The sequence below is a fragment of the Gymnoscopelus braueri genome, assembly GCF_963280865.1.
Source record: "Gymnoscopelus braueri genome assembly, chromosome: 7".
NCBI classification, from domain to species: Eukaryota; Metazoa; Chordata; class Actinopteri; order Myctophiformes; family Myctophidae; genus Gymnoscopelus; species Gymnoscopelus braueri.
In genome coordinates, this window is record NC_137608.1 from 53,686,164 (window position 1) to 53,701,973 (window position 15,810).

Genomic DNA, 15,810 nt, shown 5'->3' on the forward strand with positions numbered 1-15,810 from the left:
TTGATTCCCGTCTCCTACCGGCTAATGTATCCGGTAGGAGACACAAAGTAGATTATTTGTGTCTCCTACCGGATACACACCCGGTAATCAAATTATTGGCTTAGGAATGCCACAAAAACTAAAATAAATCCATGAATTCAAGGCTTCATGGGGTGTGCAATTGATAGAAAATAAGTCATTTTTTGGGTGAACTCCTCCTTTAAGTGGTTAGTGTGGTTTGGAAACAATAATCAAAATCTACAAAGTAACTAGTAACTAGAGTTTTCATATAATTGTAGTGGAGTAAAAGTACAATATTTTCCTCTGAGATGTAGTGGAGTAGAAGTAAAAGTATTGAAAATTGTAAAATACTGAAGAGAGTAAAAAATGTATAGCAAATTGTTATGTAAGTACAGTACTTGAGTAAATGTACTGAGTAACTTTACACCACTGCTGCCTGCCATGCATTCCATAGAACTTCCGGTTGCAGATTTGCCTCCAGTGCTTCCGCCTCGGTGTTCATTCCTTCAGTCACTTGATCTTTAGTGATGTGTCGTTCACGATCCATTTGTTCAAAAGAACTGGTTCATTTGCCGCGAACGTGAACGAGCTCGTTCACTTTCTGAAACTGTTACGTTCACGCACAACGTAAAAAAATTGTGTTTTACACACATTATAAAACATACATTAACCACTTTAGCCCCATTTTATACCTAGGCTATTTGAAAATAGCAGATCTACAAGCTCACAACGCGTCGCATCGCGACGCGTTGTGAGCTTGTAGATCGGCTATTTTCAAATATGTTAGTACTTTTACTTTTGGTACTTTTAAGTATATTTTGATGCCAATACTTTTGTACTTTTACTCAAGTAAAATTTGAACACTAGAAAATAGCGCTACTGAACGAGAACGAATCGTTTGTTCGTTCACGAATTGTTTGTTCGTTCACGAATCGTTTGTTCGTGAACGAAATCGTTCGTTCACTGAAATGAACTTTTTTTCCCACCACTACTTGGTCTTGATCTAACCTCGGTCCCAGACTCACTCATCTGAGAAATGAAGAGCCTGGTCACGACCTAAAGCAGCAGAGTGTCTAGGAAGTCCTGAGTGGACAGGATTTCCGTTTCCCCCGGAAACTATATTTTTTTGACCAATCACAACACTCGTTTCATTCACGGAGAACGTTAACAAGAGTTGTAAAGCATCAACGTCATTTCCTTGGGCGGTACTTTCCGCCAAATTCAACCATTTCCGGTTGCCAACTTCCTAGACAACCAACGTCCCAGGTCTTGCCCAGCGTGATCTTGACCTGAGCTTGATTATTACACTGATCAACATTATTATTACACTGATCAACAGCCTGGAATTTTTTTTTTTTCTAGTGCTTTTTTAACTCCTTTTTCGCCCCCAATTTAGTCTTTTTGCCAATCCATCCTCCCTGCATAATTATTTTTTTCTGTGTTGGTCACTGCTGCCGACTTCATCGCGAACAGCCCTCTTGCATGTTGTTGAAGGCAAGGGGCCGGGGGGGGGCGGGGCTGGCGGGTGGGGAGAGAGCACAAGGGGGCGGGGCTGCGCTGGCGGGCTAAGTTAGTGCAGTGAGTGGCAGTTGGGGCAAACGCAGTCCCCACCAATATTATTTACGATTCTGTGCCTATCGGTACATAACTCGGACGGCGCTTAGTCGACTAGCAGACCATCGGCCGGTCGTCGCGGGCACTCGCGCCTGGAGGCGCTCGGGCGCGACTCGGCCTCAAGGTCTGCTGAGTCGGCGTGCCTCCGTCATGGTCCAAAATGTTATCGGCGAAAAAAATAGTCTGCGGTTGTTTGAAAAAGTATTATCCCAAGCGGGAGTCGAAACCAGACTCCCAGAGGTAGTGGATCGGTAGTCCAATGATTAGCGAGGTGCGCCACTAAGGCCGATGTTTAAATTTGGTATTCGGGTTGTATTAGAATGTGACGTCCTTCTATTGTAGAGGAAAGAGCCCCGCCCCCCCCCCCCGGCCCCTTGCCTTCAACAACATGCAAGAGGGCTGTTCGCGACTTCACCTGCCAGTGAGGAGCCCCCACCGGAAGGACGTGGAGAGCCTTTGTCCTAGTCCTCCCGCCCAACACTCCCCGCCGACAGGCTCCACCCCCAGCCCGTAGGAGTACATCCCTGCAGTGGACAAATATCCTCCTCCTCCTCCCCCCCGCCCCCCGGCCTCCCTCTCCTGAACACGTCGGGCCCAAGCCGCTGGACAAAGACGGAATGCCCCACATGGTGGATTCAAACCCACAACCTCTGCGTTGGTGGACAGGGCACTTTACCGCTGTGCGCCGCCCCGAGCGCTGGAAGACATTTCTAAAAGACTGGAATACACTTATACTGTAGATCAGGGGTGATCAAACTTTGATGGTGTAGAGGGCCACTATATTTCCACACTCACTCCAGAGGGATACATTGCATATACTGTCAGGCAGACACCTCCGTATCTTTCGTAAATTAATGCCGTACTTCGCCATTCTTTGTTACACAAAAGTAGCAAAAATAGCCGATCTACAAGCTCAAAACGTGTCGCAGCGCGGCGCGTTTTGAGCTTGTAGATCTGCTATTTTTGCTATATTTTTTTTTACTGGAATCCTGATTTTTTTTTTTTTGCTATTTTTGAATTGGAATCCTGAAAAGTATCATTTTCATTTAATTTCAGATGCATTTAGTTATACTTATGATAACTTTATGAACTTAAACAGAAATACATCGGACATAAAAAAAGATCATTAAGCTACTAATACAGACTGAAGTCATTAAAGCGGGTCATGTTTGCATGTTTGGAGTTGTAACAGCTGAAATCAATAATATATCACTATTCTGATTTTTAACCGCATTAAAGGAGTAGTTCACCCCCAAAAAATCTTATTTTCTATCAATTACACACCCCATGAAGCATTGAATTCATGGAGATTATTTTTTTTTGTCGCATTCTTGAGCCAATCATTTGATAACCGGCGGAAAGATGCTAATGCATCCGGTAGGAGACTCAAAGGAGACTCTTTGTGTCTCCTACCGGAGAGACCACCGGTCATCAAATTATTGGCTTAGGAATGCGACAAACACTAAAAAATCTCCATGAATTCAATGCTTCATGGGGTGTGTAATTGATAGAAAATGAGTAATTTTTTGGGTGAACTACTCCTTTAACACATTGGGTGCCAGAGGTTTATTAAAATATTATACTTTGAGTGCCAGGACTTTTTAAACATTTTGAACCTTTTTCAAGTAGTCACAAAATATTTTCAGTGATCACCGTCCTCACGGTGATCCCCTCATTACACACATACAGGTCTCGTACAATCGGGGGGAAAAAATTTAAAACATTCGGAAATCCATTCCATAGTTGCAGCCAGTTGAAAATAGTTAAATTAACATTGTAAAAAAAAAAAGTGCACAGGAGCCGAGATACAGGTTTTTGAAGTCATAAGTTAACCAGGAGGTGGATTGGAGTCTAAATCTTGTAGGAGTGATATTTCCTGTTGCTGTGAAGCAAAAAAAAAAAAAAAAAAAGTTTTTTTTTTTTTTTTTTTCAAAAACCGTATATATACGGTTTTGGCACTCAACGTTAGTATGCGCAAAACCGTATATATACGGTTTTGGCACCCAATGTGTTAAGTGAAGGTGGGGGGCCGCATGTGGCCCCCGGGCCGCCAGTTGCCCATGTATGTTGTAGATGCTTCGACAATAGCAGATCTGCAAGCTCACAAAAGTGTTGCGATGCGACACGTTGTTGTGAGCTTGCAGATCTGCTAAGTGTAATCCCGGCATAACGGTCACCGGGTTCTGGATCCCAACCCTCTAAACTGGAGGAGGTTAATTAGGGTTCGTTAAGGGGCGTCCGGTCAGACGTACCTGCCAGGCTTGGTGGCGTTGGTGACCTCAGGAGGGGGGAGGTTGACCACCTGGGGAGGGGGCGTGGGGGGCGCGGCCTCGGGGGCGTCCGACATGGTGACCACGACGACAGTGACGTTACTATGACGACAACAGCGTCCGGCCTGCAGCGGTAAAAGAAAACCTCCCGTGTGTGTGCTTGGTGGTGTGGATGTGGCCAGTAGGGGGCGACGTCACGTTCAGCTCCGAGTTTCCTCGTCCATCGCACGACCTCCGACCTCTGCTGCCTGAAACACACACACACACACACAAATGCACACATACGACACACACAGACACAACAGACAGACAGACAGACAGACAGACAGACACATATATACACACACACAGACAACAGACAGACAGACAGACAGACAGACAGACAGACAGACAGACAGACAGACAGACAGACAGACAGACAGACAGACACACACACACACACACACACAAGAATGTTAGACACAAAGTAAGGCAGGGAGTTCTGTGTTCTATTCAAGCAACTCCTAGTTAAAGACATAAACTAGTCCTGATTAGACTAGATTAAGAGTTAATCCAGCAGCTCAACCCTTTCTATAGAAAGACACATCTATCTCCAAGACAGTGGTTCTCAAAGTGGGGTCCGGGGACCCCCAGGGGACCCTTGAGGGGGTTCCAGGGGGGTCTGTCTCCAGCCAAAGTTAGTTAACATCATAGCAGCGTCACAATCAGTGTAACCACTTTAACACTACACACATCAGCTGGTTTAACCCATTAAGACCTGGAACTGTGTCATTTTTAGATTTTAGCTAAAAAGCATTATTTTACACTTTGGGCTATTCAAAAATAGCAGATATACAAGCTCATAGCGCGGCACCGAGTGCCGCGCTACGAGCTTGTAGATCTGCTATTTTTGAAAAATCGTTAAAATGTGTGCAAATCTTTGAAATATATATATTTTTAAAGCGAACATTTTTAACTCAAATCTTTGATTCTAGGGGTCCCTGGAACAAAATATTTTGATGGGGGTCCGCGGCCAAATACATATAATTTTGGGGGTCCTTGACATGAAAAAGATTGAGCACCACTGATATAGAAACATACGTTTTTCAGAGAACTGTTGAGATTTAGGAGACATGTAGAATCGGCTTCAGGTCTCAATGGGTTAAAATAGCAGATCTACAAGCTCGAGCTTGTCGATCTGCTATTTTAAAAAATATATACTTTTGGAACATTTTAACACAAATCTCGTAGGGGCGGGGAGGGGACCCCCGTCCCAGGCTGGCACAACATGTTTTCAGACGGGGCTCAGCGGCCGAACACACATTATTTTGGGGGTCCTTGACATGAAAAAGGTTTGAGAACCACCGCCTTAAAGACACCAGATTATGCTTTTATTTTTGATGAAGCAGATTAAGTCCACGACCATGAATTATATCTGATTGCAGTATGATCAACAGACTGAGGTTATTATCGGACGACTGCTTATTTTTAAATAAATAAAGCAAGTTAAAATGCATCCACGACTAAGAGTTGAGTCTAGTCTAACATCTGTCACAATACACAAGACATCACAGTAACACTAAAGCCTCACTCAGCGCTCATTTCACTCTGATAAACATTACATAAGGGTCCAATTTCTAGTTTTTTTTTAACACCCTCATAGCTCAATCAAAACGCCACAGTCTAGCCCAGTGGTTATCAAACTTTATAATGTCAAGGTCTCCCTTTAACTAGGACAGTGTACAAATGGAACCAAATGGACTTGTAAGGGTCAATTTAAACCCCCCTCAAAGGAACCCAGAGAGTCCACTTTGAGAGCCACTGGTCTACAGTCAATACAACGAGAATCAGAAAGAAATAGTATACAATAAGTGTACAGTAAATATGCAATAAGTATACAATAAGTATACAGTAAAGTCTACAACCACACAACCACACAACATGTACATGTTATGAATGAAGCAAACAGCAGCTGTTTCACAGCTAACTATCCAGATCCTCCACAGATGATGCACTAATTATTATTATTATTATTATTATGATCACACTGCATCCTAAACCATAAGAACATCACACATTATTCCATAATATCCAAGCGTTAGTCACGAGTCCATAAAACAGTGACTCTTCCTCTTGTTGTTATCATAATAATAATACAAACACACCTCGTAATGTTTCCCCCAATTATTCTATGGCTTTAAAAAGATGGCGGGCAAGAGAAGGCAGTATAAGGATGCTAACTGATGCTAACCTGAAGCTAAACTTAGGTTCATTCCAACAGTATATGAGGATGCTAAGCTAACTGAGGCTAACTAGGTTCATTCCAACACGTTCAATTTGCCTCAAAACATCATGGGAAGCTGTGCTTCTCTTTAAACACACAAACAAACAACAACGCAGCGTCACGGAGCCGTAAACATGATATTAATAAAGGTGTAAACAAACAACAATCACCACAACAACAACAACAACAACAAACAACAACGTTTCATTTTGTTGTGTCTGTGCAGAATGATGCTAAGCTAGCTAAGCTAGACATGCTAGCCGCGTTAGCCTAGCCTATGCTAGCTATATTAGCCGCAGCTAGCTAAGCTTTTGTCTGAAGGCGCCGAGCGGCGCAGGAAAACAAACGCTCCCCTTTATTTAAAAGGCTTTTTAATGGATATTAATCCTAAAGGCTGCGCTACGACGCTGTTACGATACGGTAAAGTCCATGTTTTGTATTGTTTTTTACTGTGTGAGTTAGTGGCTCCTCGGGGTTCAGCTCCAGCGCCGCGGATCCGCTCACTTTTCACCAAGCTTTTCTTTTTTTTTTTCTTTTTTTTTTTTTTTATTATTTAGCCACAAGTAGCATAATAGATGAGTTATCAGCTGTCCCCGCTTGGCTGCGGTGTGCGCCTGCGCGGCGTGCCGAGTGGCATCATGGGGGATGTCGTTCTGCCGGCCGGTAGTGATGTGAATAGCCCTGAAACACGACCGTCACATGATGACGGTCATGGCGGAACTTGCTCCTGGTTTTCTATTTACAACCCGTACATCTACATAAAAGTTAAAAATTTTAAATATAAAGTGCTTACCCCACGGCCATGGATGTAACACGTTGAAACGCTTGAGTCTAAGTACCTGTATTTTCCGTATTGTTCAATAAAAAGCATTTTAATCCGATTAGTGGCCATTTAAAAAAATGTCCTTCATATGCTTTCAACTACGCGACCTTATCGGTTGGGAGGTGTATTGCACTCTGATACATTATAACTCTATGAGAAAATAGCCGCCGATGGGATTAAAATGCTTTTTATTGAACAATACGGAAAAAAATGGGTACTTAAACCCGGGCGTTTCAACTTGTTACATTTGTGGTCGTAGGGTCAGTACTTAATGCTTTAAATTTGAACGTTTATGTAGATGCACGGGCTGTAAATGGAGAAAGGGACAAAACCAAGTACAAGTTGCGCCATGACGCTTGTGACAGACGAGCGTCATGTGTGAACCATGGATACGGGCGGTAGGTTTACTTACTTAGTTGGGACCGGAGACTGGAGCCGCCTGTGGACACTACAATTCCCGACATGCATTGCGGCCGAGCCCTCTGCTTGGCCCGCTCCGTTGGTATTCCTGGCCGATCCTAGGGAGGCGCCGTTGTCCCGTTCCAGTCATTTATAGATCTGATTTCAGTGTTCAAAGTGTGTCCGTCTCTTCCGGGGCAGATTTAGATCAGAAGTCCCAGCAGAGATGCTGTTCGGGCAGACAGTGCTGCCTGTCAGTGACTGTAACGCTACTGCATGCTATTGCTATCTTCAATATTTATATAAACTATACACAGTGGTGGAAAAAGTACTAAACATCTTTAGTAAAAGTACCAATACTGCAATATAGAAATACTCTGTTACAAGTAAAAGTCCAGAATTCAAAATTTACTTCAGTAAAAGTACAAAAGTATTGGCATAAAAAAATGTACTTAAAGTACCAAAAGCAAAAGTGCTAAAATATTTGAAAATAGCCGACCTACAAGCTCACAACGCGTCGCATCGCGCCTATGTATAAAATAGTGCTAAAGTGGCTAATGTATGTTTTATAATGTAATACTTTATATCTGCAAAGTAACAAGTAACTAAAGTTTTCAAATTATTGTAGTGGAGTAAAAGTACAATATTTGCCTCTGAGATGTAGTGGAGTAGAAGTAAAAGTACTGGAAATTGGAAAAACTCAAGTAAAGTACAAATACCTCAAAACTTAAGTACAGTAGGCTACTTAAGTAAATGTACTTAGTTACTTTCCACCACTGACTAATACTATACACCAGTTAACAGTATTTATGACATCCTTATTAACATGTCCTAAACTGTGATGGAGATATGACTGAGCAACAACTATAGCCTGATTGAATACTTTATTAGCAGTTTGCAAGAAAATGCACAGGATAGTAGAGTAGGCCTACATGTCAATACAAGCTCTGCTGATTTTAAACCCAAGAAAGCCTATAGCTATGGCTTGTTTCCATTGGGGTCCTTTGTACTCAATTCATCGAACTACGCAACTGCAGCTCTCTCTGGCTGTAGTTGGCCTGTTAGCTCTATGATCTAATCTCTCAAGAACAGGGTTCCCAGATTGGCTACGATCTATTTAATGCATTAAATACATTAATTAAAACGTGATAATCCATGTTATGTTTCCAATTCGAGTTTGTTTTGTGTTTTCCTGGCTGTTTTAATGTTAGTTATCTGAGGCTGTTTTAATGTTAGTTATCTGAGGCTGTTTTAATGTTAGTTATCTGAGGCTGTTTTAATGTTAGTTATCTGAGGCTGTTTTAATGTTAGTTATCTGAGGCTGTTTTAATGTTAGTTATCTGAGGTGGTATTTTGGGGCACAGGCTTACAAAACAGTCCAGTGTCACTCTGTTTGTTAAGGGCAATGGTGGAAAAAGTTTTGTTTTTCAAAAGTAGTTTTACCAGAATAGAGAAATACTCTGTTAAAACTAAAAGATATGTTCACTTCAATGACAACATTGATTATAATTAAAATAAAAAGTCCTCACTGTACATCTGTGTTGTGGCTTGTTTTCTCTCTTCCAGACACCTTCCAGGACCTTTTGTGAAGCAAAGCTTTGAGGCTCTCAGTCATCAGGAATATTTATTTCAATAAACATTTTATACACACTTTTGACTTGTCCATGCCTTTTTTAACTGTTCCTTTGTAATACTCAGTACAGTGTTTACATGATGACCAAACAGACGTTAACTTGAGTTTTGATTACAACCAATGTAGTAATTGTTTGAAGTAATGAACAGGTTAGGAATTAATGATTACATGAGCATTAAACATGAATAGATATTGATATGGTGCAATACAAGTATATGCTTTTTATCGCCTTAATTAGGATGAAATGGATAGACGATATAGTGAATTAATATATAATGAACACAGCATATGAACAGATATGGGGATAGTTCATGTTTATTGTGGATTCTGTCAGTTCTGAACTGGGTTGTAGACATGATTATGTATTCTAAAACACATTTTACAAAAGCCAACTGTGTCTGGTGCTCATCATGACATTGGAAAAGTGAAGATGACGTCTGACAGATTCAGCATAGCGTCCTGATCTGGAGTTGAAGGTGAACAGGTTTGCTAAGAGTCATTACACTCGGTTCCATTTAATATACTGACTCGGTTCAACGCTTGCCTTCACATACATAAAGCTGTTGTGTTTGTGAGCCAGCGCCAGAGCCAGCACAGCAGTACAAGTCACAGATAAGGACAAAGAAGTAGGCCTACAATAGCTACAGAAGAATAACATCACAATAAATATACCTCCAGACAAACATAAATAAAGTATACAGATGTATACATATACAATCATCCTGCCTGGTGCAGAACAAGAGACACTGTCAATAAAGTATAAAAGTATAATCCTCATGTCTGATGCAGAACATGAAAACTAGCAGCACGGTAAACCCATGACATCAGCACAGACCAGGTAACGTTACAGGTGACAACAGATTGAATGTTATAGTCACACACCGTCTACTGCTAGGCCTACTAAGTCACAGTCAGAGAGTCAGTTAGCGTTGCCCTCTGCGTACCTCGTTAAACATTCTCATAGCAGACTTAACTTTATTTTCTTTGCTCTTCCTCATAGACCTACTTGTGGATTATACCAGTGTCAGTCTACCTTATGTAGAGATTATGCGGTCGACACGCACTGACACTTAATCCCATGTACAACACACTGACTTTTGTCTTTTTTATTGTGTGTTTTCCTTAAAACTGTTCACCTTAACTAACATCCATAAGTATGTCATGCACAGTATACATCTGTTGATATGCTCACACACCTTTATATCTTATCTCAGGTACAATGTGTAAATATGTGTTAGATTTTTTTTTCTTCTCTTGTTTGATCTCCTTTCCCACTTGCCCCCCCCCCCCTCTTCTTCTGCCCTTTTTTTTTCTATGGAAATAACGATACAATGGGAACTATGCACGAAAACTAATTTCACTCCAAAAAAACCTAGAGCACACCACTGTATGTACTCAGATGGTACGTACATATGAATTACTAATAATTCATTGGAGAGTTAAATGAACCCATTAAGACCTGAGGCTGATTCTAAACATGTCTAAATCCTAACAGTTTTCTGATAAACCTACGTTGCTAGTGTAATCCTGAAGGATACTTGCTTTTAAACTTGAGAGTTTCATACGTGGCGTAAATGAGACACAGAGACAGGAATTTCATTCAACTCTCTTTGTCAAAACATTCCCTCCATTTCAGTCCCCACATCGGAACTGGTGTAACCTCCTCAAAGGTCTGTATATTTCTTATAGATCCCATTAGTGACTGACTGCCTCAGCAGTGACTATTCTTCCTGGAGTCAAACAGTACAATTAAAAAATATTTATTCATGCATTGTGTCGTTATGTTTTAAACAGTATTCATATGTGTCCATGCATTGTGTGTGAACGTGATGTCAGGCAGAAGTCAAACTTTAATCACGGTTGAGGCTAATAGATGTTTCAGTCAAATCATTCAAACATTCCAACGTTGTAGTTAACTCTGCTTCCCGCTAATGAATAAAATGAAACACTACTACTACTAGGTAGCTCCACTGATCACGTCCAACCCAGATTTGGCACAAACAAGGCAATTTTTTTTTAGTGAAGGAGTGTAAAACCCTACACTGCTTCAAAACTACCCTAAAAGAGTACCTTCAGGTGCCACACACCCCTCCCCGCCCCCCCCCAGAACTGTTTACTGTAGGCCTACATATCTTTTGTTTTTCTTAATTGTATTTTAATTCTTAAACTGTTTATATGATGCTCTGCATAGTAGTGTATATCTGTCTGTCATTTAATGAATTGAGTACAAAGGACCCTAATTGAAACAAGCCAGTGGCTTTTTGTTTTGTTTTAAATCCTATTTAGTTGACTGTGTATGTGAACTGTACTTTCATGTGCTTTTTTTCTGCAAACTTCTAAATAAAGTATTCAATCAATCAATCAATACTACTACTACTAATAATAGTTTACAGTACATAAAAAAGTGATAAAGGTAAAGGTAGTGGGGTCATCTCCATGCTGGCTTGTGGTGGATATTTTTGTCAAAATTTGCCATGGACATAAAAAGTAGTGGAAAATTATATTACCAGAAACACACAAACATTTACAACGCTGAGTGCACTCTCTGAGTAATGGGGGTCCTTAAAAATAAAAAGTTAGAGAACCACTGTACCAGACTGGTAGTGGTACAGTGGAACTTTTTATTAGGAGTCCAGTACTCCAAATGTGTCATAGTGTCATAGCAAGTAAGTGACATGCATAATATGCCGAGGCAAACCTGGAGACTGAGACATTCAGTAATTGAGTCTAATGATCAAAATAATGTAAAAAAAAAACAAAAAAATCTAAAATTGCCACAGACAGGGCCAAGTCTAGCCACGGACATATTTGTCTGTGTATGGACACATTGTTGACCCCAATAGGACTACTGTAAGTAGTCTACCTGCTGAAGAACTCGTTAGAAACTCAGTTCCCACTTCTGACCAGGAGATGGCAGCAGCAGCACACCTAAACCATATTGTGATGATTAAAATGAACACATTATGTGGGTCTAATTTATTTTCTCGGGTACGATCTGAATGGATGTTTAATGTAGATGTCTAATGTCAGCTCCCAGTACAACAGTATCAGACTGTGGTTGTTGTACTGGTCAGCTCCCAGTACAACAGTATCCAGTATCAGACTGTGGTTGTACTGGTCAGCTCCCAGTACAACAGTATCAGACTGTGGTTGTACTGGTCAGCTCCCAGTACAACAGTATCAGACTGTGGTTGTACTGGTCAGCTCCCAGTACAACAGTATCAGACTGTGGTTGTACCGGTCAGCTCCCAGTACTACAGTATCAGACTGTGGTTGTACCGGTCAGCTCCCAGTACAACAGTATCAGACTGTGGTTGTACCGGTCAGCTCCCAGTACAACAGTATCACACTGTGGTTGGTCAGCTCCCAGTACAACAGTATCAGACTGTGGTTGTACCGGTCAGCTCCCAGTACAACAGTATCAGACTGTGGTTGTTGTACTGGTCAGCTCCCAGTACAACAGTATCAGACTGTGGTTGTTGTACTGGTCAGCTCCCAGTACAACAGTATCAGACTGTGGTTGTACTGGTCAGCTCCCAGTACAACAGTATCAGACTGTGGTTGTTGTACTGGTCAGCTCCCAGTACAACAGTATCAGACTGTGGTTGTACAGTACAACCACAGTCAGCTGACCAGTACAACTTGTACTGGTCAGCTGGGCTCCCAGTACAACAGTAGAAGTTTGTCCCTGGGGTGGGGGGGGGGGGTACAGGGTACAGGTGGGGGGTACAGGGGGTACATGAGAGAAAGTGGAAAATTGAAGATGTATTTTGACTGTTTACGTCTAATGATAAAATATTTACAAACCTTTTGTGAACCTGCTGATCTGATAAAAACGTTGGCTTATCATTCATATGCTAGCTATGGTTTTCTATTGCAGTTTTCCAAGTAAAATGTAGTAGTCGTGTAAAGGTTGTACTTGGATTTAGAAATGAGGGAAAGGGTTACTGCCAGGCAGGGGCCCCTGGGCCAATAGGCTCTATGCATTGGGCCTCTTCCTTACTTCCTTCTCAGGTGTTACCTATGATTCTAATGAAGGCTCTGTTCCATTCTGGTCAAACAGAGTCAGGGTGCTACTGATATTGTGCATGTTGGCTCCATAAACTGTAAAAAAGAATGGACAAAGTGACGCCATTTTCTACAGACCAGTTTTGAAGCCTGTTTTTCAGCGATTTCAAATCATCTTTCTATATCCGGTCCGGCATGCTACCGGAAACGACTGCTATTGGCTGCAACCGCAGTGAGGGCGTGTCTACACTCGGTAGAACCAGTAGAAACCCTAGACACATACCCTACTTTATCATTCATTTAAAAATTAATGGAACCATAATATAAACGCATATCATGATGATTTTCCAAATGGACCCTTAAGGGTGTGTGTAACTCTTTACGGGTCAATTTGTTTTTATTTTATTTAAAATGTTCTTATAATTTATTTTATTTAATTCAATTAGACTGATGCTAAGTTCATTGTTTACCTGCTATCCTATAGTTTTAAATGTAGAGAATGAGCATGTTGTTTAGACACATGCTTGTTTACCCTGTTTTCCTGGTAAAAAACAAACAAAAAAAACAATAACAATCCACCCGAGAGACATGGTGATTATTAAGAAGCTTTTATTATTATCGTTATAATAATTATTAACATTATTATAATAATTATTTATATACTTATCAGTTTGTATTCATTAACAGCATCATCAGTCCCATTGCTGTAGGCTGGATGACATGCAGAGAGCCTAGCAGACAGACAGACAGACAGACAGACAGACAGACAGACAGACAGACAGACAGACAGACAGACAGACAGACAGACAGACCAGAGAAGACGCAGATAGAGAAACAGACAGACAGACAGGCAGGCAGGCAGACAGACAGACAGACAGACAGACAGACAGACAGACAGACAGACAGACAGACAGACAGACAGACAGACAGACAGACAGACAGGTAGAGGCTAGAGTCCGACAGATACATCAGTTTGGTCGATACAGCAGCCATTTGACCTTTTCGACAGCATCGGTATATCGGCAATTACGCAGCCGACGTTGTCCCGATTCTTTCTTATCCCCTCTCGACGTCGTTGGTCCAGGACAGTGGTTCTCAAAGTGGGGTCTGGGGGGACCCACGGGGGTCCTTGAGTGGGGTTCCAGGGGGTCCCCCATGAAAAATGAGTTAAAGGGATAGTTCACCCCCAAAATGACTTATTTTGCATAAGTAAGTCACCCCATGGAGACTTGAATTCATGGATATTGTTTTGTTTTTGTCTCATTCCTAAGACAATCATTGATGACCAGCAGCGGTTCCGGTATGAGACACAAAGAGTCTCCTTTGTGTCTCCTACCGGAACCGCTGCCTACCGGTCCGCTGGTCATCAAATTATTGGCTTAGGAATGAGACAAAAACTAAAACATATCCATGAATGGTGTGACTCGACAGGAAAAAAATAAAAATAATTTGGGGTGTACTATCCCTTTAATACAGCATCAAAATCAGTCCCTGGCACAAACTCTTTTCAGATGGGTGGTCTGACCACTTCATCCATTTATATGTTGGCAATTCAAAAATAGCAGATCTACAAGCTCACAGTGGGTCACTTCGTGCCGCGTTGCGAGCTTGAATATCTGCTATCTTTTTAAATGTTCGAAAAATAGCGTATGCATGAATCATAAATACATAAATCTTCTCTTCTGGGGGTCCCTGGCACAACAGATGGGGGGGGGGGGTAACCTGACTGTATTGACTTCACGGGTTCACAATACAACCTCCATCTGGGCTCGCTCAGAGAGTAGAGATACTCCGCACCACGGCTGGTGCTAACCAATCAGCGGCTGCTAGGGGCAGGATCTTGGCGAGACCGGATGTGACGCCATCGAGAAGCGCTTATTGCGTTGTAGTTCTTTCACGATTCATCATGGTTGAATAGTATACAAAAGAACTACGAGCTGGCGCAGCTACTGTACGTCATGTAGACACGTCAATATGATTGGTTGATGGACGGTGATAGACAGACGGTCCCATCCAATCACCTGCCAAGTAGCTTGAAAAAAGGGGATCGCCGTCTTGCATCGATTGTGCTACCGGGGTCCTAGCCTCGCGTGGCCAGACAATATCACACGACACACTGCGTGGATATTAGTCTGGTCCCTCTCAGCAATAGATTTTTTTCCAAGGGGCGGCTACAAAAAGATCCAAACGGACTCTATTGGTTAGACCTAAAACCAATCAGAGCAGTGCTTCCTGCTATGTCACACACAAGCGCCGGTGCTGAAATAGTAAACAACGAAAGCTAGCTCCCCTCGTATTTAGTCTGGTAACCAGATGAAACTATTCTTAACACATCTTTCTTTCCAACAAAAGCTTTAAGGGCAATTGTTTGTTCGTCTGTTAGAAAAGACATGTTTTCTAACGCGTTTACTACCGATGCTATGGCGGCGTCCATCTTTGTTGTGAAAAACTGAAAATGAGTCTCCTGCATTGTACGTCATTGCTCCAAATAAGGTGATAAGCCCGCCCACATTTGGATACTGGGCCCTGATTGGTCCCTCACGACTTCGGAGGGAGAGAAATTAAATCTCTATTGAGGGGGGCCAGGCCTAATCTGCCGAGGGCTAAAGTGCGATGCAATTTTGCAAAGGCAGATTGGTCTGGAACCAGGCTACCGGGGTCCCAGATGGAAGTAGCCTGTGAAACAAATGTGACGCAAGCCTGTTCCATATGGCCAAAATACATGTCAATGTGGGGGTCCGTGACGCGATAACGTTTGAGAAACACTGGTCCGGGGGTCTCTCCAGAAGTCGGGGTCGGA

The 15,810-nt window shown here is 42.0% G+C and overlaps 1 protein-coding gene across 2 annotated transcripts in view; it reads right to left on the reverse strand.

Moving 5' to 3' along the window:
- The window catches only part of brd3b (bromodomain containing 3b), a 38,121-nt gene extending 31,384 nt beyond the window's left edge, over positions 1-6,737 (reverse strand). For both annotated transcript variants that reach the window (XM_080432484.1, XM_080432483.1), the window contains exons 1-2: positions 6,598-6,737; positions 3,867-4,132 (exon numbers count right to left, since the gene is read on the reverse strand). In XM_080432484.1, the coding sequence (XP_080288610.1) occupies positions 3,867-3,961 (95 nt within the window). In that variant the 5' untranslated portion in view covers positions 3,962-4,132; positions 6,598-6,737. The remainder of the gene's footprint in view (positions 1-3,866; positions 4,133-6,597) is intronic.
- Positions 6,738-15,810: the final 9,073 nt, after the last annotated feature.